Here is a 22635-nt window from a genome sequence, read left to right as displayed (position 1 = left end):
AATTATCTGTGGGTTTGTAAATGTCAAAGCAGATATACAGCGTGTAGGATTGTTTTCATCCACGTCCCATTTGGGTGCGTTGTGCGCTGGCACGCGGCATCTCTCTCTCTCTCTCTCTCTCTCTCTCTCTCTCTCTCTCTCTCTCTCTCTCTCTCTCTCTTTCTTTTACACACACACACACACACACACACACACACACACACACACACACACACACACACACACACACAGAGCGAACGAGAGAGTGCGTGAGAGAGAGAGAGGGAGAGAGAGAGAGAGAGAGAGAGAGAGAGAGAGAGAGAGAGAGAGAGAGAGAGACTTTGATTCGCGTCATAAGGAATCCGTGCACACTCGCAGGGCGCCACGCGCAAAGTTCCCACAACCCGGATTATATTCTGAGCAAAATGTATTATGTTTTTATATGAGCGATGGTCCCTTATAGGAGCGTAGGCTTTTCTTGAGTGAGAGACAGAGTGACAGGCAGCATATTTTCCGCCACAGTCCCGCCGAGCTTCTTTTATTGTGCGGACTGATACCGGACTGACTCCGTGGGTCTTGATCGCGCGCTCTGTCCGTGGACGCTGCGCGGTCGCTTCTCATTCCGGCCACTTTTAAACATCTGGCACTGGATACTATAAGCGTTTTTTTGGGGGGTGCTGAGTGTCTTTCTTTATCCAATATGTGCGTGACTAGTGAGTGAAGGAATGAAGGTGTAAGAAAGTGCATCTCTCTATAAGGGAATTTACACATCTCTTCACAGGTGAGTTTGAAAATCCTAACCGTATAGCATTCGTATATGGGAACAACATCTGGAACGCAATAATGGTGCGCAGTACATTAATTAATAATCTGCACCCATAAAGCAATGCGTTCCAGTAAACTTGCATTCATCAGAACGTTGTTTGCTCAGACGAGCCCTAGTTTTCTTAGTGTGTGCATGTTGAAAAAGTAGAGTTATAATCATATCTGGTAACATATTAGGTAGCACATGTGTACCAACAAAACGGCTGATTTTTGCATTTGGACACCTGAATGAATGTGATTGGTTTTGCCTATAGAATTATATTATATACACTCTTTATTTACACTAATGAACAATTCCATCCATAACTGGGAACTCAGCTATTGAAGTTATATTGTGGATAAATATTTTACTACAGAGTCAGTAACTAGGATGAGAGCTAGCACTGACTAAAACCTTCTGGTGTGTAGAATAGAAAAAAAAAATGGTCAGGGGAGATCATGACTACAACATTCAGAATTCATCAGTGATCTAATATCTCATATGTCAGGGAAGATTTGCATTCCTAAGGATCTTAATTGAGTCTAAGAACCCAAAATGGAGCAAGTGTGGACTCCACTCAGCTCTTAGAATTTATGCTAGAAAAGGTTTTAATTTTCAATTAAGACCTTTTTTGCTCATGGTTCCTTAAAACATTATTTATTCCCTGGTGGCAAGACCAACCAAATTATCATTTTGTTCTTAGAAATGGGCTCCTTAAAGGAATCATTCCTCTCAAACCCCTCTTTAATAAGCAAATTTTGTGATCATTTCCCACGTAGAGCCTTTTAGGATTCATCCAGAGGGACAAAACGAATTATAGTTCACATAATAAGTCTTCCATCATAAAGGTTCTGGAAGGCTGCCTCCATGTGCAGCATTTACTGTAGTTCATTTCATTCAAACCGTCATGTGTTTATGTTTTCAGCACTGTTTTTTTTTTTCAGCAGATGTGAACACAGTAATCACACCCATTGTAGACTAAAGCTCCTGTCTCAGTGAGGTGGGCTAGATTTGCATCTAAGTAGACTCCAGGGCAGTTTGATTACAGTAAGAAAGAAATTTGAGCCTTTACAGTAAGAAAGAAATTTGAATCAACTCAGCTGCAGGATAGAAATGCAATGCTTTCTTTTTAGATGTGAACTGCTAAACCCAGCTGAGCAATTGAAAGTGCCCATCTGTTGCAGAAATAAGATAAGAAAAGTAAGAAAAGAAAACAATAAATAAGTGATGGAAAGAGTAAAACAAATGTTTCAAAATCATTCATTGCTAATTTAGCACCAGTACATACTGTACTCATGCACATGCCTCAACCTTTTGGTTTATTTGTGTGTATTTTGCAACCAACCCGAATAGCAAACAAACCCAATAAATCGACTCGACCCGACCAGACAAACAGGTGGTAGGTGATTAATAGGTGACTTAGCAGCTTAAGAAATAAAAAGTAGGTTCTACTATGACATATCTCTAGGCAGACTTGGCATTTGCTTCACTTTTGTGCAATTTAATAATTCAGCTCCTTTATTAAAAAGATCTTGTTAAAAAAATCTTTTGGCTTTTATTTCTAAAGACATTTTATCTGGAATTATTTCTGCAGACAACTACATATAACCTTTTAAGGTTACTCCCTGAAGCCCAATTGCTTACAGTGTAGATAATATGCTAGCTCAAGAAATGTATTAATCTCTGTTTAAATAATGCAGTGTTGTTTGGATAAACATGCAGTAAACGTTACAAAGACATACAGTAACTGTACAGAAATTACAGCATTTTCACAATATTGCACAGAAAAGCATAATATGCATTATTATTGCAATTAGTCACTTTTCCTCTCTTTTTTCCTGTGTTCCAGCACATAAAGTTCTGCTGTAGGATGCAGGGATGATGCCCGTTCGGCGCGTGAAGGCTCAGCCACGTGTGTGGCCGCTGAGCACGGAGCCTCCTCCCTGGGTGTGGACGATGCCAAGTGCTGCAGGACTGTGTACTCTGAGCTCCACTCCTCATGCAACCCTCCTTACCTCCGCCAGACCTCCTCCTCCTCCTCCTCCTCCTCCTCCTCCTCTGCGTGCTGTCACAAGCTGGCAACTCTCTTGTGATCCATTCTTACCACCACTCATCAGCCCACTTCCAGTGCCAAACGTTCAGGTAGCAAGCCATATTTTTCCCACTGCATGCTTGCAAGACAATATTTACACATGTTCAGCTTTTGTTAGACTCAAGCTGTGATTTACAAAGACATTAAACAGCAAAATCTTCAGTACCATAAGTTAACCCTTATACTCCTTTGTCTGAAGGATACACTAAAGCATTGATTGTGACATTGCTTATATTTCCAACTGTCCACAGTTCTTTTTTCCCATATGTTTTTTATTATTATTTATATACTCATTTCAGAGCAGTAAGCAGGTCCTAATAATATTGCTATAAAACATTACAACTTCCAAGGACTACAAGTGAATGTCCATGGATTCCAATTCGAAGGAATTTGTATTTAATTAAAATTCTTTCTTTTGGGTATGTAAATATGTCAAAATGTTTGGTAACACTTTATTGAAGTCCAAGTTAGATATCCTACTAACCTTCTATAAGCTCTCATGAAACAGCCAATTGATTCTCAACTAATGATACTCATGTATCTGTTAACAACATCTCAGGTGTATGAACTGACTTCTTGTGAACTATTTTAGAAATTTTACCCTGAGAAAGCTTTAACTATAAAATGAATAAATGTTATGCACCCCTTAAATACACTATATGCCCAAATGTGTTGTATGTGCACACCAGTATGTGGGGATCTTTGCCGATTGACCCAATTGCATTAGTGAGGATGAGTTGGTTGAGAAGGTCTGAACATGAGTTCCTAATCATCTCAAAGTTGTTCAGTGGGGTTAAACTCCAGACTTTGTGCATGTTACTCAAGAGCTTCCACTCCAACATTGGCAACCCATGCCTTTATGGACCTGGCTTTGTGCACAGGGACATTGCTGGAACAGGTTTGGGACAGTCTTGATGTTGAAGCACACAAAAGCATTCTAGATGATTACGCGCTTCTGTCAACAATTTAGGGAAGGTCTACATTTGGATATGATGATAAGGTGTCCAAAAACCTTTGGCTATAGAGCTTTATTGTTATCACTTTCTATTCGGTCATTCCACAAAGGAACAAATTTCCTCCAAGTTGGAACCAGATATTGCTGAGTTTATGATGTTTGAATTTACCTGTTTTATTTACTCAGATATGCTAATAGCTGTATGAAATCTAATATAATCCATTTGAAAATGGGGATTGTGATTTCCATGGCTGTAATTTACTACATATTATAGTAAATAAACTAAATAATATCTGTCCCAAAGCCCTAACTCTGAGCTAAAGGCAGAAGCCAATTTGTAGTGTTCTTAGATTATCTCCAAAACATCAGTAACCTTAAACCATTGATATATTTGATGTTTAACACTCTATAGTACTTTATTTAACCATTTTTTGAAGGTCTAAAGTGGATTGTCTAAAGTGGATTAAACCAAATGTTTAGCATTCCAATTGAAAATTATTTTTGGAAAAAAATTTTTTTAGGAAACTTACTCCTTTCCAACATAAAGAGACAAAGGAAAGGTTAATAGCCAATCCTTGCTGAATATACATGAGGTCTGATCTATTGGCATATCAGAAATTCACACCTTTCTGGTGCCAACCTCATTCCACCTCAAAACAAAGTCTTTTCACATTAAAATATTTATGTAAAAAAAAAAAAAAAAAAAAGACTTTCCATTTCTAGCAGGAAAAACTTAATGAATATGATACACTGCCAGTCCTAGTACATTTGGTGCCCAAGGCGAGCGTCATGCATTTGCACTTGCGGAAAAAAAAAGTGTTGTAACAAGTTTTCAGGACTATGAGAACAGTTTTAGTGTTAACTTTACTGTCTTGACAAATTTCTCATGAAGCAACATCTGCCTTCTACTTCTCTTTGCAGCTAAATAGCATTTCACTGGATGCACCGATGGACATCAGATTTTGTCCTGTTTACACATCACCACTTCAAGTGCATCTCTGAGCTTTGAGCTGGCAAAACAGAGCAATACTTGTGCATTGGTTCCACTTTACAATCTTCTTTGTAACAGCTCTTAATCTATCAGTAATCTGCTTTTTGGGAGCTGTGAAAGACGACAGCAGTGGTACAATTGGCTCAGGCATTGCTTGCATGTAGCTCAATATACTTTTGAAGGCTCTCCAAACTGGCAAAATGACACCTGGCTCCAAATGGTGCCTTAGGCAGCTACGAATGTTGTGTATGTCAGGGACTGGTTGCGAACACCAAAATAAAACCACAATTATATTCCAACGCTTTATATTCAAAACTACTACACATTGGTCTTGCAGTACTAATAAAATTTAGCAGCTACTGTATGACTTAATATATTTAACATTTTTATGGGGAGTAGTGTGCTCACAATGGGAAACAACAGGAAAATAAAATGTCTATTATTAATAGCCCGATACAGTCTGCAGTACCCCTGCAGAAGTAGACACAGGGGGAACTCTGTTTTAAATTTTGCTAAATGGCTGGCATATCAATGAGAACACAGCTACTACTACTACTGCAAATTAGGAGTTAAATGTTAAACTATATTTTGGATTTCAAAATTGTCAGTAGTGTCTGTATAGGCTGTTTTGTTGGAGCTCAGTGATTTGATGTACCCCAATTGTAATTTGCTTTTATTACTATTTTTTGATTTATTACAAACTGTTTCATTTGGGAATGCAGATTTCTATATACATTATGTACTGTAGTATTTAGGAATAGGTACAACATTTGATTACCAGACTTTTGGTTCTTTTATGCAGAAATAAGGATTTGGCCAAGCACATAGCTTGCACATTTGCTTTTTCCAAAGTTAGTAATATTTGTGCATTATTAAACTTTTGATTTAGATAATAGCATAAAATAAAGGTTATTGCCAAAGTACTTAAACAACACAAACTAATTCACCTTCACTTTTTTTTCACAAATTTTTACTTATGTGCACATTCACATAGCAATAATTTCTATCTAACAATTTCAATAATAATAATAAAAACAATAATAATAATAATAATAATAATTAATATTTAATATTTATTACAATTATTATTATTATTATTATTATTATTATTATTATTATTATTATTATTATTATTATTATTATTATTATTGTTATTATTATTATTATTATTATTACTGCTACAACTACTGCTAATAATAAATAAATAAATAAATAAATAAATAAATAAATAAATAAATAACAACAACAAAAATAATAATAATAATTGTTATTATTATTATTATTATTAGTAGTAGTAGTAGTAGTAGTAGTAGTAGTAGTAGTAGTAGTAGTAGTAGTATTTATATTAGTAATAGTATTATTATTAACACAAAAATCAAAAAGAGAAGTTATGGATGATAAGTTAAGACCATGGGTGTGGTTAATGTGTGGTACTTTTTCTTATGCCATTCTGCTAGTGAAGTCAGATGACACATCATCATCAGTGTTTGTTTTAATTTGTATATAAAAATACAAACAAACAATTTTTTTCTGAATGAACAGATGTCTTTTAAACAGAAATAAAGATATGAATTGGTAGTGCAATATTTATTTATTTATATACTAGAAACAATTATTTATATTTGTTGTTTCTAGAAATCTTGCCAAAAATAATTATTGGACATCTGGTTAAGATGAGAGGGGTGTCCATCAAGAATGCCCATGGGAAAACAAACGGAAAGAAAAGAAAAGAAAAGAAAAAAACTCGTGCAGATGGAAGCTTTTTAATGTTATATGGGTGTGAGAGAAAAGTCAGATACACAAAAAGCAATGTGAAAAAACATGCTGAACAAACACTGCCACTGTTAAGCTCTTGAGCAAAACCCTTAACCCTAGGGGTGCTGTATCATGGCTGACTTTGTGCTCTTACCCCAACTTCCAAAGTTGTACAGAAATATATATGTGACAAAAATAAAGGCTTCTTTTTCTATATTTTTGTGATTAGTACCAGTACAGTTGCTAGAAAATATTATGGTTGGGTACATAAATAATAATAATTGAGCCAGGATTGAAAGGTGATATTTACTATGTATATTTTTATTCAGTTACTTGCACAACCAAAAATGCATTTAAATTGAAATAAAACAGAGACATGACCAGACACTTATGATTAAGTAGAAAAATATACTGTACTGAGATAATATCCCTTTGTGTTGAATTGCCTTACGCAGAATAAACATTTACCGCATTCATTAGTTTCCAGTAAGAGCTTTATCATAGTCAGGGTCACAATGGATACAGAGCTCATTCTCCTGGGAACAATGAATGTACTGTAAGGTGGCAGTATATGCAGGATGAGATGCCAGTCCATTACAGGGAATCATGCACATGCACGTTCACACTCATTCACACATAGGGGCAATTTAGCATAGCCAGTTCTCTAACCTTCATCATTTGGGAAGGTGGGAGGAAAGTGGTGAGGGAGTAAGGAACTCATGCTGACACGAATAGAACATGCACAGAAACTCCCAATGGGCAGTAACCTGAAATTAGGATTGAAGCAGAAACCCTGGCATTGTGAGGTGGCAATGCTGAATGCTGTGCCACTGTGCTGCCCCTGACCTCTGGTAGAGTTGATTTAATGCCAACAGTGCTATATTACTCCTTTGATAGTGTTAGATTGGGGACTGAGAGAGTTCATGTATCATCCACTGTGGATTTTGTTCTGTATTTGTAACAGCTTTTTTGGTGCAATGTCTCAGAGTGAATGCCAAAGAACTCACGATAGACACAAGTGCTTGATCAGTAGTATTTCTGATTTTTACTATTCAAAGATCATTGGTCAAGAGGGGCCTTTGTTAAACTCCACATTAAACCTCATTACAGTTCATATTTTGCCTGTCATGTTTCATAGTCTTGCCTATTCTTTGTGAGTAGGTCCAGTGCCACTCCCGATAATGGGTTGACCTTCAGGCCAGTATTAGCATACGGGCCATTATGTTGAGTATTATAAATGAGGTTAGCTCGGTCGATAGGATGATGACTGTAGAAAGAGCGTAAAGCTGTTAGTCTTCACGAAACTCTTACTTGTAACCTCTAGAGGTACTTATTTATGATTGCTTAATGCATACCACCTCCCACTCATGAATGCAGAATGCCATTACATCTTTGAAAATTAAATCTCTGTGCAAAGAGTTTTATAACAATTGAGACTACGTAATGTACAAGGAAATGGGTTTATATTGTCTCAGATTGGCGACATGTAAAGTAAAGGAAATTTTAACACCAACTTTCCACTGGGTTACAAAGAGCACTGGGCTTCTCATTGACTTGCACCATAGTGAGGAAATGACTCAGCCAGAGAGAGAGTGTGTCACAAAGTGGTACTTCCCACAGCTGAGTGTGGTTAATAATGAGCGCTGTGGAAATAGATCGGCAGTAATGCAAAGATGTGACTCCACTCTTGAGCATTAAGGATTGTCTTTATGCCTCCACCACACTCCAGGCACATTACCGGAATATAATTGACATTCTGTAGATAACACACATTCATAGAGTATGAAGCTACCGGTTCAACTGAAAGTTTCATATCTCTTAAGTCTGAGCTGGGAAGCTCAAACAAAGAGAATGGAGCATTTTTATTATGCACATATAAAAGTTTGTGAAAGGGAGTTTTATATAAATAAATGGGCTTTGACATTCATGTGCCATTTAATTTTTCTTTATGAAATTGATCTTTTGAACCCATAGTACCTGCCTTATAAAGAATATTCACCATAACTTGAATGTCAGACTTCAGCTTTTAGCCAGCTTATTCATGCTTTTGTTAAGTCACTGAATAGAACGGAGCCTCCCACAGTTAGGAAAGCCATAAATTTGGTACATGTGACATTCCCTATTACTTTGTGTCACTATGACCCAGAACCTGTGTGTTGAAAATTGTTTTTGAAGAGAAAAAGGTTTTAAATTTTGCAATGAAATTGAATGAATGCAATGAAAGATATTAAATGTATTATAACACAGCTATTTGACCAGAAGGTATTGCTTTATTTTCTAAAACAGAAGCTCTGATTCTAGTTCCAGCTGCAAGGCAAATCACAGGTAACCATGAGACTGATCATACTATTATAATAGAACACAGTGTCAAACTAAAAACACACTGAGAGAAAATACACTCTGATTGTGTGTGTGTATATATATCAGTCCCAAACTCATCTTAAGCTTATTACATCCACATTTTTAACCATACAGGCAATTTTGTTCTTTTACGAATTCGTTCCACAGGTTTTATCCATTTATTATTGATCCGATTTTCTGTTGTGAGGAAATCTGGGGTAAAATATGGTGAGGAAATCTATTACCATCGTCCTGCGTGTAAAACCTGTTATTGATTTGGTTACAGCAATAAATATGATAATTATACGAATATTAGTATTCAAGAGTTGTTCCCAAAATGTGTATAATGGAATATACAGTACAACTTTATCAATTTTATATTGAAAAGTCTAGTTCAAAACTTTCGCTTGAAATCTTATTTGATGGAGAACAAATCAAACTGCACACAAGCCTAGAACACATAGCATGTGGCATAATTATACTTCAGTGCACACACACACACACAGACACACACACACACACACAGACACACACAGACACACACACACACACACACACACACACACACACACACACACACACACACACACACACACACACACACACACACACACACAAAAGTCTTACCTGTAGATTGTGCTACAATTAAAATTCATTACACCTTCACTGCAGTACGATTGTGCAACTCATATTTATTTATTTATATGTGACTTTGTCCTTGATATTGACAATTCTATATACAAGTTTTACTGTATTTCTCTTTTATAACTGGAAGTTTTTAAATCATAATGCTATTGCCTGGCTGAAAATGTCCTTGGAATAAATAACTCCCTTTCATATCTGCCTTGCAAATTCAGCCTAAACCCAATCATATTAATATTCTCTCCAATATATTGGTGCAAGGAAATGATTTTAAAAACTCATTACAAGCCCAAAATGCATCAGTGATCATCATCTAATGACAGTTATGGAGCAGTTCTTTTTAACTTAAAACCCTTCATTTCTGAAGTAGTTTTCCAGAGGTCTTTTGTGTCCTTCATAGAGTCATAGAGTCTGTAATTTTTTGTCACTCTTTACAAGAATAGGCACCAATCAGCTTAAAACCGTTTTTTAGTTTATTGAGCACTCTTTTGGGATTATCTACACTCCTATGCTTCATTCAGTACAGTCAAAAGCAGTCAGCTTATTTTTATGAACTAATGAATGACTAATGAATTCCTATAAGTCTATAAGTAGTTTAGAGTTTAACATGTCACTCATACTAGATTTGCTTCTTATCTTTTTCTATTAGCTATTTTTACTAGGGATGGGCCCTTGAGCAAGGCCCTTAACCCACACTGCTCCAGGGGAGCTGTATTACGGCTGACCCTGAGCTTTGATCCTAATCTACAGAGATGGGATATGCGAAGAAGGAATTTCACTGTGCAGAGATGTATATGAAATACAAAATAAAGGCTTATTCTATAATTGACACTAGTCTTACATAATGTTAGCTAACAAAATAGCTTAGTTAAATATGACCGGTTTTATATATAAATTAAAAATGTTTTGAAGTCATATCAAGATTATGGCTTCTATGGCGGTAAAGGACATGCCTCATTTTATACAAGGATTTGATAACTCCACCACACCTGAGTTCCACACTGCATTCATGTGACTTAAAACACACACATATACACACATATAAGTCTTGCTTACAGTCTTGGATGCTAACCTAAGAATATTCAATTACAGAATATTGTCATTGGAGAAGAGACCTTCATGATATGTAACTTTGAAGGTCTAACTTAACGTTAAACCACAGCTAAGCCACAGTAGCACAAATATCAGGTTAAAGTTTACTAAGAGTACATAAGAAGCTTGTGAGGTTCTCAAGCTAATTGATTAATGTGATGAAGATGATGCTTACCACAGAGTGAAAAAGCTTTAAAAAACTTTCAGTGATAAAATGTCAATTTTCTTTTATTGTAATAGAGTACAATGACTTAAGTATATTCCACACTCTTAATGATAAGTAGTTAGAGTGTAAAAGGCATAAAATAAATGTCCTCAGTCCATTGAATAACAGAGTTTAAACAAATTGTTTTCTGCATTAATACAACTAGTCAATAAATTGTTGGTTGTTTTCAGATAGCTAATTACTAATACTTATATATTAATATATTCCAAGTACAAATATACTGCAAATGCATAATGAATAGGCCATGTGCGTACAGTATAAGTGTCTAATTTGCACTTTACTGAATAAAGACCAAAGCCATAATTAACCACTAATATGCTAGTATGCTAATATGTCTTAACATAGAGTGTTACCATTTTAACACAAAATTATACCTTGTTCTCATGTCAAAAAACATCAGTTTTTATTTTATATATTAATTTATGCAAATTTTCCTGGAGAGTGCTAGCAAAACCAGTAATTCTTCTGCTGTTACTGTATGACATTGATAAACAGATGACTGTTCTGTTTGCACCAGGACATTTTTGCATATTTACACATTCATCTCATAGGTTCTTAGCCTGGAATTGTGCAAGGATTGAAAGTAAAATTCTATGACTTAAAATACATATGTCCTTCAATGTCCCCTCTCTGTCTTTCAGTGGGAGCTAACATCTAGGCCTCCCATGCTGGGATTTCAGCATTCTGCGGGTGTTGATCTGGTTCCTGTGTTCCCTGTTGTGTATCGCACTGTACTTCAGCCACATTATGGCAAGTCCTGGCTGGAAAAACGCAGACCCGACTACAAGGTAAAAACACTGCAGTGTGTGTTATAAATGCTTTAATTGTAACTCGGATTGGATACGTATGTAAAGGAGCTGTTTTCTACTCATAAAGCTTAATTAAAACAGTATCAAAACAGCAAGCATTTTTTCCTTTGTTGAGCATCACTTGCGAGATTTAATTCTACTTTTGGTACATTTGATTGCACACACTATTAGTATAAGACAGCATTTTGATTTGGTTCAGTATTTTACTTTACTCTCTCTCTTTTAGGTTTATCTAAATAATGCTTTGGAGACTTGGATTGGGCCAGAGGAAGTGGGAATTTTTCAGCATCAGGAAAAGCCAGTGCTAATGGCGAACCAAGTAGCGATGAGCATATCAAGGCCAACAGCTGCCTCCAGAAATTTCCACACTCTGCTTCTGACACCCAGGCGCATTTCAGGTAGGAGGAAGAATTTTCTAATCCTTTATTCTTTTGGCCTGCTGGCCCACTGTCAGACTTGCCTTAATCCACAGGTTTTATCGCTTTCCACTCATATTTAAGCTTGCTTTTTTCCCCATTCTCTTGGATTTGAATCCTATTTTAATGCAAGCAAACCTATCAGTCTGTCAACATTTTATTTTATGATGATTAAAAAAAAAGAAAGGAAAAACTTTAATAGGAGAAAAGGCTTTGTGTGTCTACTATCATAGTTTTCACACATTGCTTTAAAGGCATTATAGCAGTGAAGTCACAGCTGTAAAGTTGTACACAGGTCAAATGAAGGTCGTCCTACATCGGATGAAAATAGATTGGGATTATAAGTCCACACCTGCGTGGCTTCGATGTCTATAATAGTGCATTCTGCTGCAGCAGTAACCTGGCTGCACTCCTCTCTTTACCCTTGTAGCTGGACAGAGATGGATCCCATTGCAGGTTTAATAGACTGACGCTGAAGGATTAATCCTTGGAGGATTAAAAAAAAAAAAAAATCATCTTTCTGGAGGATTTTGTGTTACTGCAAAAAGATTTGAAGCAAGTTGTGGTGTGTGTATCCACAAAGTAGTGTACCAGAAATTGATTTAAAAAGGAAATAAGGAAATATGTTGAATAAAATCATTGCATGCTCTATAAAATGAAATATATACACGTACGTGTTACTCGCTCATGCATTTGGTGTGGATGCCAGAAAGCAGGAGTGGTGTTAGTATTCAGTATTCGCCATTTAATTATTTATTGCACGCCAGCCAATCCTGTTGTATTTGTAACATTACTTGGTATAAGAAAAACATTTCTGACAGTCGCACTGAAAATGATTAAAATAACAAGCTAAGGTTAGGGGAAAATATCTCATATTTTGCATGCTTTTCTTGTAGAAGAAATTCTGCAGCTGTCATTTTGTTATCTCTACACTCAACGAATATCTAACTGGCTAATGGCTTTCGAACAGAAATGGGAAAAATACATTTTATTTTCAACATAGAACCTGGAAGCATATACAATACAGTATGATTAAACAAACTAAAAGATTTGCTTCCAAGGGCAGAATTATAATGATTGGCTTCAGTGACCTCTTATAAAAATCATTAGACAACAATTACTGAGCCAAACAATGTTATTTGACACATATATAATAATCTGCACTGTATCAATGCTATGTTAGAGTTGAATGAATATCCACATGGTACTGTTATTAATTATCTCAGGTTCAAGAAATCTCCCCAGCCATGCCTCCACATCTCCATGAACCTCTGCTTTAACTGAGTCAGGGCAAATGGCCAAAAGGTTTTAAACTGTTGTGATTTCCATGTGTTGTGCAGACCATTTTTATTTTTATTTTTTTTTACTTTCACATGGTAAATCTAAAATAAAATTCAAAATATAAGCATTTGGTTAAAGGCGACCCCTAAAAAATCCAATACATATCATTTGTATTATACATCGATCTCTCCATTATATAGAACTATCTAGGCTAGTCAGATACTGCTAAACTCCATCATGACAATATTATATTTATTAAAAGTGGCAAAAACAAACTTAATAAACAACCAGACACAATAGGTACTGTAGGATCACCGTGACTACTGATCAATGGATATCTGTCATTAATTATCACAGATCAACATAAAAGAACACATAAGGAACACAATCCAATAGAAGATATAGGGATGTGCCACAGACTACAGTAAAGAGAGAAATATACCACATGACCTCAGATTATTTACCAGAAGATGCAAATTACTGCTCAGCCCTAAGCAGCCTTAATATCATGTAACGGTTTACTAAGAGTACTGTGGTTCTCGAGCTTATTAATATGATGAAATGGAGATTAATTCTACCAGAGAGAAAAGAAAAAGTACTTGGGATCTGGAGATTAAGGTAATTAGAGCTAATAGACATATCCAACCAAATTCGCCAACAATACTGGATAATTTTACCGAACGCTACTCACTAGTAAAATGGAGCAACTTGAAAGAAGCTATTACAATATTTGATAAAACATCTACTATTTTTCACAGAAACAATGTACAGTCGTATGACTCGATATTCTTTACTTTCACTGATCTGCATTTTACTTGTTAAAGATGGATGACCAAAATCTCAAATAAATAGCATGTAAAAATGTTACATAACATAACATAACATAACATAACATAACATAACAATTTAGATAAAGATTATTTCATTTTTATACTTTTTTCTTTTACTTAATTATAAATGTTCCTTTATGGTTTGTACAAATTGGATGTGATGTAATTAAGGTTAAATGACATATATGTTAGTCCCATAGATATTGATTCATTCGAAATCCAAGCAACACAAAAGATAGAGTTGTCCATACTGTTTCATGAAAGAGCTGTAGATCATTTATGTAGTAGCCAGCACATGGGAATAGGATTTTAAGGGAGGACATTTTTCAGTCAAAATGATCTCTCTCTCTCTCTCTCTCTCTCTCTCTCTCTCTCTCTCTCTCTCTCTCTCTCTCTCTCTCTCTCTCTCTCTCTCTCTCTAAAGTGTTAGCCACTGATTGCCTTCTCTGGATTGCAGTATGCTGTCATTTGTGTCATATTCAAAAGAAAACTGAAACTCGGATCAGAGCTTGAAACAATCCAGGGAAATGCAGTGAGAATACTAACAACGTGTGGGTAAAATCAAACCGGAGACATGAACGATATGAATACTGTGTGTATGTTCAGGTTAGGTGAGACGTGTTTATTTCTATGACTTATATACGACAAGCAACAAATTTGTAGCATGGCAAAAAAAAAGGGTTTAGTTTTAGTTTACTGTGTCTACTTTAACTGTCATGTGTGATTGAATAGCTGCCATACACATGCACTTCAGTGGAATTTGGTGGTAGCTGCTAGCTTAATGACCACATGTGTCTTTTACTAGAACACTGTCACCTTTATTGAATCACTGTCGCTGTGTGAATGAGAGCGTTAACTGACTTTTCTGCAGAAGTTTGTCTTGAATTAGTGACTATGTGTGTTAATACAATGGATTACCAGGGTGCCTCTACCTGTCAGGAGGCTGAGACTGATGTAAGGTATTTAATAACTGCGTTGAAGTAAGACTTAGTCACTTAAATCACTTTAACTTATTTTATTTTATTTTTTTATGGAAAAAAGCATTTGTATTTCTATTATTATCTTGATTTCTGCTTCCTTCTAGATTGATCAACTGATAACGTTAGTTTGTGGGCACAAGCAGTCACCAGAGGTTCATTCATTCATCCTTAGAAACTACCTTTAAAATAAGCTACTAGTTCATGCAAGTTTGGGGAAACAGAATGAACTAAAATAAAAATAAAAAGTCAGCAAGAGTGATGCAACTAAGGTTGAAGTATTCACATAACATAGTGACAGTGCTAGCATTTCTACCTCTGAGTTGTTTTCAAGATTTCTCAAGTGGTAGGATTTATATTTAGTTACATTTATTCTATACAGTTTAGCCCACATCCACTTTGGGTTACAGTCTAAATACATATACTGTAAAACAAACAGATACCAAACTTTTTTCTTCATATCTCCAGGGTTCCGGATTCGATTCTAAGCTTGGGTGACTTTCTGTGTGGAGTTTCTGTACATATTCTCCCCATGTCTGTATGTGTTTAATCAGGGTTTTCTGGTTTCCTCCCAATTTGCAAAAAATCAACAGATGGATGGTCTAAACTGATGTGTCCCTAGGTGTGAAAATAAGTGGATCAGATCCTCATATTGACTAATTGAATGTATAAGGAAATAAAAACCTTTAGTAATACTAATGAAGTTGAAAAATTCTAAACTCTTTAGACTTTGTTAACGATCCTTTTTTTTTGGGGGGGACAATGCTTCATTACAGTTTTCAACTCATCTACAGTTATTTAAGCAATATTGCACAAGCTAAGCTTGTGATTATACTGAATATCAGCATGGCTGTTATTTAGCAATAGGCACAAGCATGCACACACCTGTGACTGGTGTAATTAGATGCTACATAGAACCAAAAACTGAATATAGAATATTTTGGGTAATTTTTGAATAAAAAGGATTGAAATAAGTTGTTCATTCTACGCTTTCACAACTAATACTGTGATAATTACTCATTTTCACCTGACAGCTGTCCAATTATGCAGCAGTATGATTTTCTGAATAACGACTAGTAAATAATTTGTGATTTGTGAATCAACTATCTAATGCCTTATTCTTTGTATTTCTTAAAATAACGTTACCATGTTCTTGTGTGCAAAGAAGTATTTAACATCATAAGAAGCTTATTTTACTTATAGAGGCTTACTACATGCTAAATTAATATATAGAATATATTGTAATTATTGATTTAACAAATTGTAATAATTGAAATATAAATATCACATCACCTTTTAAGCTATTATAGCATTATATTTAAATGTCTATTCAAATGTACTTAGACTAGACATATTGTACACTAAAGATATATTGTACACTGAAGTGAATTTCCACATGTTTATTTTACCAGCATATTTGAGAATATGTAACATTGATGAATAAGGGCCACTGTACATGGATTGCCTATACAGTATGTTCAACACTGGACTGTAGAGTTATTAATCTTTGATAGAATGGAAAATTTGCAGTACACTGCAGTGCTATTGCAGAGCTTTCCTTCTGCAAATAAAAAAGAAAAAATAATTAACAATTACAACAACCAACTATTATACAAAAATCAATACAATATAATATTGGAATTTTAAACACAAATAGAAAGGCAATATCAGAAACACACAGATGAGAACATGTTTATCAACATTACTGTATACTGTATTCAAACTGTATGTGTTACATACACAACCATACACAGTACTACATGCAGTGAAATACTTTATGAACTGTCTGAAAAATAGAATCAATGAGAATAAAATTAAACTAAAAAAAATCATTGTTCAATAAAATATAGTGAGATAATTTAAAGAAATTTAAAAAATACTGTATATACTGTACATAATGTTTAGGCCACAGTTTAATATACAGCTTCCGATATTCTCATCTAAATAGAAATTTTGTTATTCAGTAAAAATCAACTGTTGATGATCATGCTGATTATTTTAATGGAGGTTTAGTGTATGTTTAGACTTAAACTCTTTCTTTACTTATAACTTAAAAGATACAGCCTGCCTTATATCTGGTTTATGCTTTTATTATGGACTATAAATGGATTGTGCTTGAAGAGTACATGGCTGCTATCATTAAATAAATAAATAGATAGATAGATAGATAGATAGATAGATAGATAGATAGATAGATAGATAGATAGATAGATAGATAGATAGATAGATAGATAGATAGATAAATACTATCATGTGTAATGTCTGACTGTCACATCCATCGTTGTGCCATTTTGATTTTTTACCCCATATCCATTAAACATACATTAAGCATCACATCCAGCCCTTACACCATAAGCAAAGAGACTGTATGCCATAGGAAACGGTGTTATAAGAAAATGCTTAACAGTAGGGTGGCTGCCACTGCAAGATGGATTGTTTTGCTTAAAGTGTTTTATTCCTTATTTAGCATAAAGATATTTGTTAAAGAATTATTATTATTATTATTTTAACAATTTAAAGTTACATTTAATGCTGTAGACTTTTCGGTTATGACTCGCATTATAGCAGGATAAAAAGGTCATTATATCACTTTCGCTTGAATAATAATAATAATTATAATTAAAAAAAAAAACTCAAATACTTGCTTACCAAACAGCAAAAAGTCCTGTACCTTAAAGATTTTCCCGTGGTGGGAAAAGAAACAGCTTTACTTTATTGTTAAAAAGTTCTTAAACTGGAGTCTCAGATATGAACTTCTAAATCTCATCATAAAAAGTTTCTCGATATTAACATTTATACATTCATTCATTATTAGACTTTATATGCAGCATCCACCATATAGGTCTCTGTTTATGCCCTTTTACTATATACCTGATAACCTACTAGAATAAGTGCAGTAATATAAACCTTTGATTTAAACATTTTTGAGAATGTGACAGAGCTGTGGTGTATGTAAAGAATAACATGACAGACTATGCTGTTATACAAAACATAATGCACAACAGGGGGTGTGTTGCAGAATGAGATGCAAGCCAAAGTAACAGCTTGATGTGGAGTGCTATTTCACTTATATTACAGTGATCTGGTATAATTTGTATATGATTTTGCTTTACATGCCTTACATGCTTTACATGCCTCCTTATCAATAATTCACAATTGCCAGACTGTATATTTATAATCTTACCCTTCAGTGTCAATAATATGAGGATGACATTCCCTTTTGAGTCTGGTCTTAACTCAAGGTTTCAGGGCTCTCAAGTTTTGAAGACAGGCAAGAGTGACATATTCCCCAATAAATCAAATAAACAAACAAAGAAAACACAACAATGGGGGTGTTGTTGTGTTTGGTAAGGATGACTAAACACAATTTAACCAAATGCAAAGTATTTATTCAATTTCCATTTATTAATTTGTGACCAAAAGAATGAAATGAGTGACTGTCACGCTCAATGCGTGACACTTGAGAGCCCTGAGGTTTCTTCCTCTTCCATCAAGGGAGTTTTTCCTCACCACAGTCATCTCAGTTTGTTACTTGGGGATAAATACAAACACATTTAAATATAAGTCTAATATTAATCTTAAATTTTTGTATTACATTAATCTTTGTATAATGAACGTTTTGTTTCGCATTTTTTGTAAAGCTGCTTTCAGACAATATGCATTGTTAAAATAATTGAAGTGGATTGAATTTGCCAAAGATTATCACATATCATTTTTTTAATGAACAACACTTATTTTAGCAGTTTATAGATAGATTTAATGTTATGGAACATTTCAGTGTCGAGTTAGTCCCTGTTTTCTTTTTCATTACAGCTGCAATAAACAGTCATTCTTTACCAACCTCTCTCTCTGTCTATGTCTCTCTGTCTCTGTCTCTGTCTCTCTCTCTCTCTCTCTCTCTCTCTCTCTCTCTCTCTCTCTCACACACACACACACACACACACACACACACACACACACACACACACACACACACACACACACACACACACACACACACACACACACACAAAGAGCAGGCTGTCACTTTGCCGAGAAAATGGAAAGTGTAACTGAGATTGAGAGTGCTTACTGAAACTCTTTCCATTAATGTTAAATAAACTTCTCCACAAACCTTCACCACATCAATGATTGTAAGAAAAAAAAATATGTCAGTTCATTAATGGTTTCGAATTATTTGAAGCGTTTGCATTTACATGCATTTTTGACATTTTGCAGACTCCCTTATCCAGAGCGAAGTACAAAAGTGCTTTTAAGCTTCTATCGATGAATACATTAACAATGGCTCGCTACAGACTAGGTTACAGACTTAGTATACCATCAATCTAAAACTATGTTTGCTATACAAAACCCTGTGAATCAGCTATTATTATAGAAACACTATTGTTCCACTCGACTATAGAGCATTATTTATATTTACATTATTTACTGTTTATTACCTCCCAAATGAAGATTCCTTTCTGAGTCTGGTTCCTCTCAAGGTTTCTTCGTCATATCATCTCAGGGAGTTTTTCCTCATCGCTGCCGCCTCGGGCTTGCTCATTAGGGATAGATGTTAGAGATGTACAGTAACTTTAACCTTTAAAAATTTATTCCGTGTTTCTATACTTTTGTAAAGCTGCTTTGAGAGAATATGAATAGTTAACAGTGCTATACATACAAATTTACATTTACATTTATGCCATTTGGCAGACACCCTTATCCAGAGCGATGTCTCTATAGATTAATATATTAACGCTGGTTCAGTAGGTTACAGACTAGGATACTATTAACATAACTCTGTTCAGGGTTTTTATATATTTAATTAAATATACACATAAAACAAACAGGGAAAAAGTGCTAGTTCGATTGTTTTAGAAAGACCTAGGACTTCACCAGTTGTTTGGAGACAGAGAGTGACTCAGCTGTTCTGACATCTAGAAGAAATTCATTGCACCACCTCGGTTCCAGAACAGAAAAGAGTCTTGCTGTATATCTACCTGGTATATCTACATCTAGATGGTGGGACCAGTCGAGCAGTGCTGGTAGATCTGAGGATGCATGGTGCAGTGTGAGGAGTAAATTGAAATGAAGTGAAGTGAGAGAAAATTGAATTGAATTGAATTAATGTTATTAGCACAAGCTCATTAATATGAACCTGTCATCTGTTATATGAAAATATACCATTCTGTACATTCGATAACCTTCTGAGCAATCTAATTTGAGCATTCAACCATACTGTGGTATAATAGTCATCAATGCACAGTGCAGACTGTTATCTATATAGTTATAGTTTGGAAATATTTTGATATACTGTGGTAATTTTGTCTCTGTTACTCATAAATGTTAGACTTGAAGTGAAGAACAATGTTTTGCAGCGCAAGCTATTGTTCCCAGAAGAAATGTAATAAACATGGGTAACGGTGGGTTTATAAAGTTCAATGTCTCTGCTTGCTGCAGGGCTTCATCCTCTGCCCTTAAAATCACAATCCACAAAGGGCAACAACAAAAGCCAAAACAGGAACCTTTCTTTCTCAAGGCACAGAGTCATCACCTGATAACACAAGCACTTTTCACAGTGTGTTGTTTCATGGGAGAACTTTTCTTGTCGGGTGTAAATCTGTCTAATTTTGCAGATTCTATGTATTTCATTAAATCATTGCTGTGTAACGTACATACAGAATGCTTTATGACTTTTATAATCACAGCTATATGCGGTTGGTTGGAACGGTTTGTTCCCATTATTCTTTTGTGAAATGTCAAAAGAACAGCATGACCAGCATGACTGATTGTGAAAATCAGGCAAAGCGATCACTTAAATGCATCTAAATGTAGCCATCTGTCATCAATCAGTGCTCAAAGCAAATACGGGCACGAACTCGCAGTTCAGACATTAGCATATTGAAGTCTCCAGGTAAATGATCAGAGTTGTAGAGAATAAAGTGGCTCTTAAATGGAATTCTATGTCTGTAGATGTGCATTAAATCAGTGTGAGGGCCAAATGTCCCCATGGTGCTAGACATTCAGGACAAATTGTCACTGTGTTTCTTAGAGGACAAATTATATTTTATGTGGCTTAAATATTTGGAGATTTGGGTTTGTGTTGAATGTAGCCTCTGAAAGTAATATACAAATTGTTTTATTTGTTTAGGATGTAATACATGTATTTTAATGTCTATAAGGTCATCAAATTTTTAAATTTTTAAAAGTTTTTTCTTCAGTTTTTTTATCATTATGTTCCTGCACTATAATGTGCTCCAAAGGTTATCCAACCACCTGCTCCAAGGGTTATGCAACATACCATGAATAACAACATGGACTGAGAATAATAATTTCTACCAAATAAAAGTCGGGACCTCTGGAATCCTTGAGACTAAACTGTGGTTTTAGCATTTAGCAAATTAGTATAGCATTTGCTGTAGTTTATGCTATAATCTGACATGTATCACTAGTGAAAGCACTGATTTTACTGCTTCCAGAAGGTCTGTGTGGCATCGATTTTCTGTGCCGCTTATGTTTTTCAAGTTATAGTGTGGGAATTTTTGTGGCTTTCAGCCATTTTACAGCAATGAAGGAGAATTTTCTTTAACTCTACTATTCTACAGCTTTATAGACCTAGCCCCAAAACCCTCGTTTTTCATTGCTGTGAATTTGAGCCCGATCTTATTGACAGGACCTAATGAAATGTGAAATGTCAACTGTGGCAAGAAATTTCAGCTCTTGGAAAATGGAGTTTAGAAGAGTGCAATGAAGCGCAGGATAGGAACGTGGGGTGGTTATTGCAGATCAGTCATATAGTCTGTTCCAGGGTTTCTAAATGAGACCCTACAGTGTGTGTGTGTGTGTGTGTGTGTGTGTGTATGTGTGTGTGTGTGTGTGTGTGTGTGTGTGTGTGTGTGTGTGTGTGTGTGTGTGTGTGTGTGTGTGTGTGTGTGTGTGTGAGAGAGAGAGAGAGAGAGAGAGAGAGAGAGAGAGAGAGAGAGAGAGAGAGAGAAAGAGAGAGTGAGAGAGAGAGAGAGAGAGAGAGAGAGAGAGAGATGGAACATTAAAGGTATCACCATGGTTGACAGAGTGTTCTTTTTCCCCATGCAGCATGGAGTTATGTCATACCCAAACGTACCCTCCATCTTTTCAAAGGAGAACATGCGCATACTGTACTGTATATACTGTACTTACAGGCAATCTGGAAAAAAAAAGAGATGTTAAAGTACACCAAAACCACAAGCACAGATTTTCTATCAGGTATAGAGTGTGTTACATCTTGTATGAAGCTGTATAAAACCATGATATTATATGACTTTTGGGGGGAAAAAAGGATCTGAATTTTCTGAAGTGCTTAGCTCCAGTGTATCTTGCTGACCTTCTGAAACAGTATAGCCTAACTGAAGCACTTAGCTCACCTGAGTCAGGCTGTTTTGAAAATTAATCTTAGTTAACTTGGTGGAAGATGATTTATTTTTTTTATT

General features: G+C 35.3%; 1 protein-coding gene across 2 annotated transcripts in view; it reads left to right on the top strand.

The window, feature by feature from the left end:
• Positions 1 to 295: 295 nt before the first annotated feature.
• The window catches only part of tcerg1l (transcription elongation regulator 1 like), an 81404-nt gene continuing 59064 nt past the window's right edge, over positions 296 to 22635 (top strand). Inside the window, exons 1-4 of one of the 2 annotated variants that reach the window (XM_047817020.1) lie at positions 296 to 760; positions 2634 to 2926; positions 11519 to 11665; positions 11913 to 12084. In XM_047817020.1, the coding sequence (XP_047672976.1) occupies positions 2663 to 2926; positions 11519 to 11665; positions 11913 to 12084 (583 nt within the window). In that variant the 5' untranslated portion in view covers positions 296 to 760; positions 2634 to 2662. The remainder of the gene's footprint in view (positions 761 to 2633; positions 2927 to 11518; positions 11666 to 11912; positions 12085 to 22635) is intronic. The other variant, XM_047817019.1, reaches the window with a different exon arrangement.

This window comes from Tachysurus fulvidraco, chromosome 8 (genome assembly GCF_022655615.1).
Source record: "Tachysurus fulvidraco isolate hzauxx_2018 chromosome 8, HZAU_PFXX_2.0, whole genome shotgun sequence".
Taxonomy (NCBI): Eukaryota; Metazoa; Chordata; class Actinopteri; order Siluriformes; family Bagridae; genus Tachysurus; species Tachysurus fulvidraco.
This window is presented reverse-complemented; position numbering and strand designations above follow the sequence as displayed.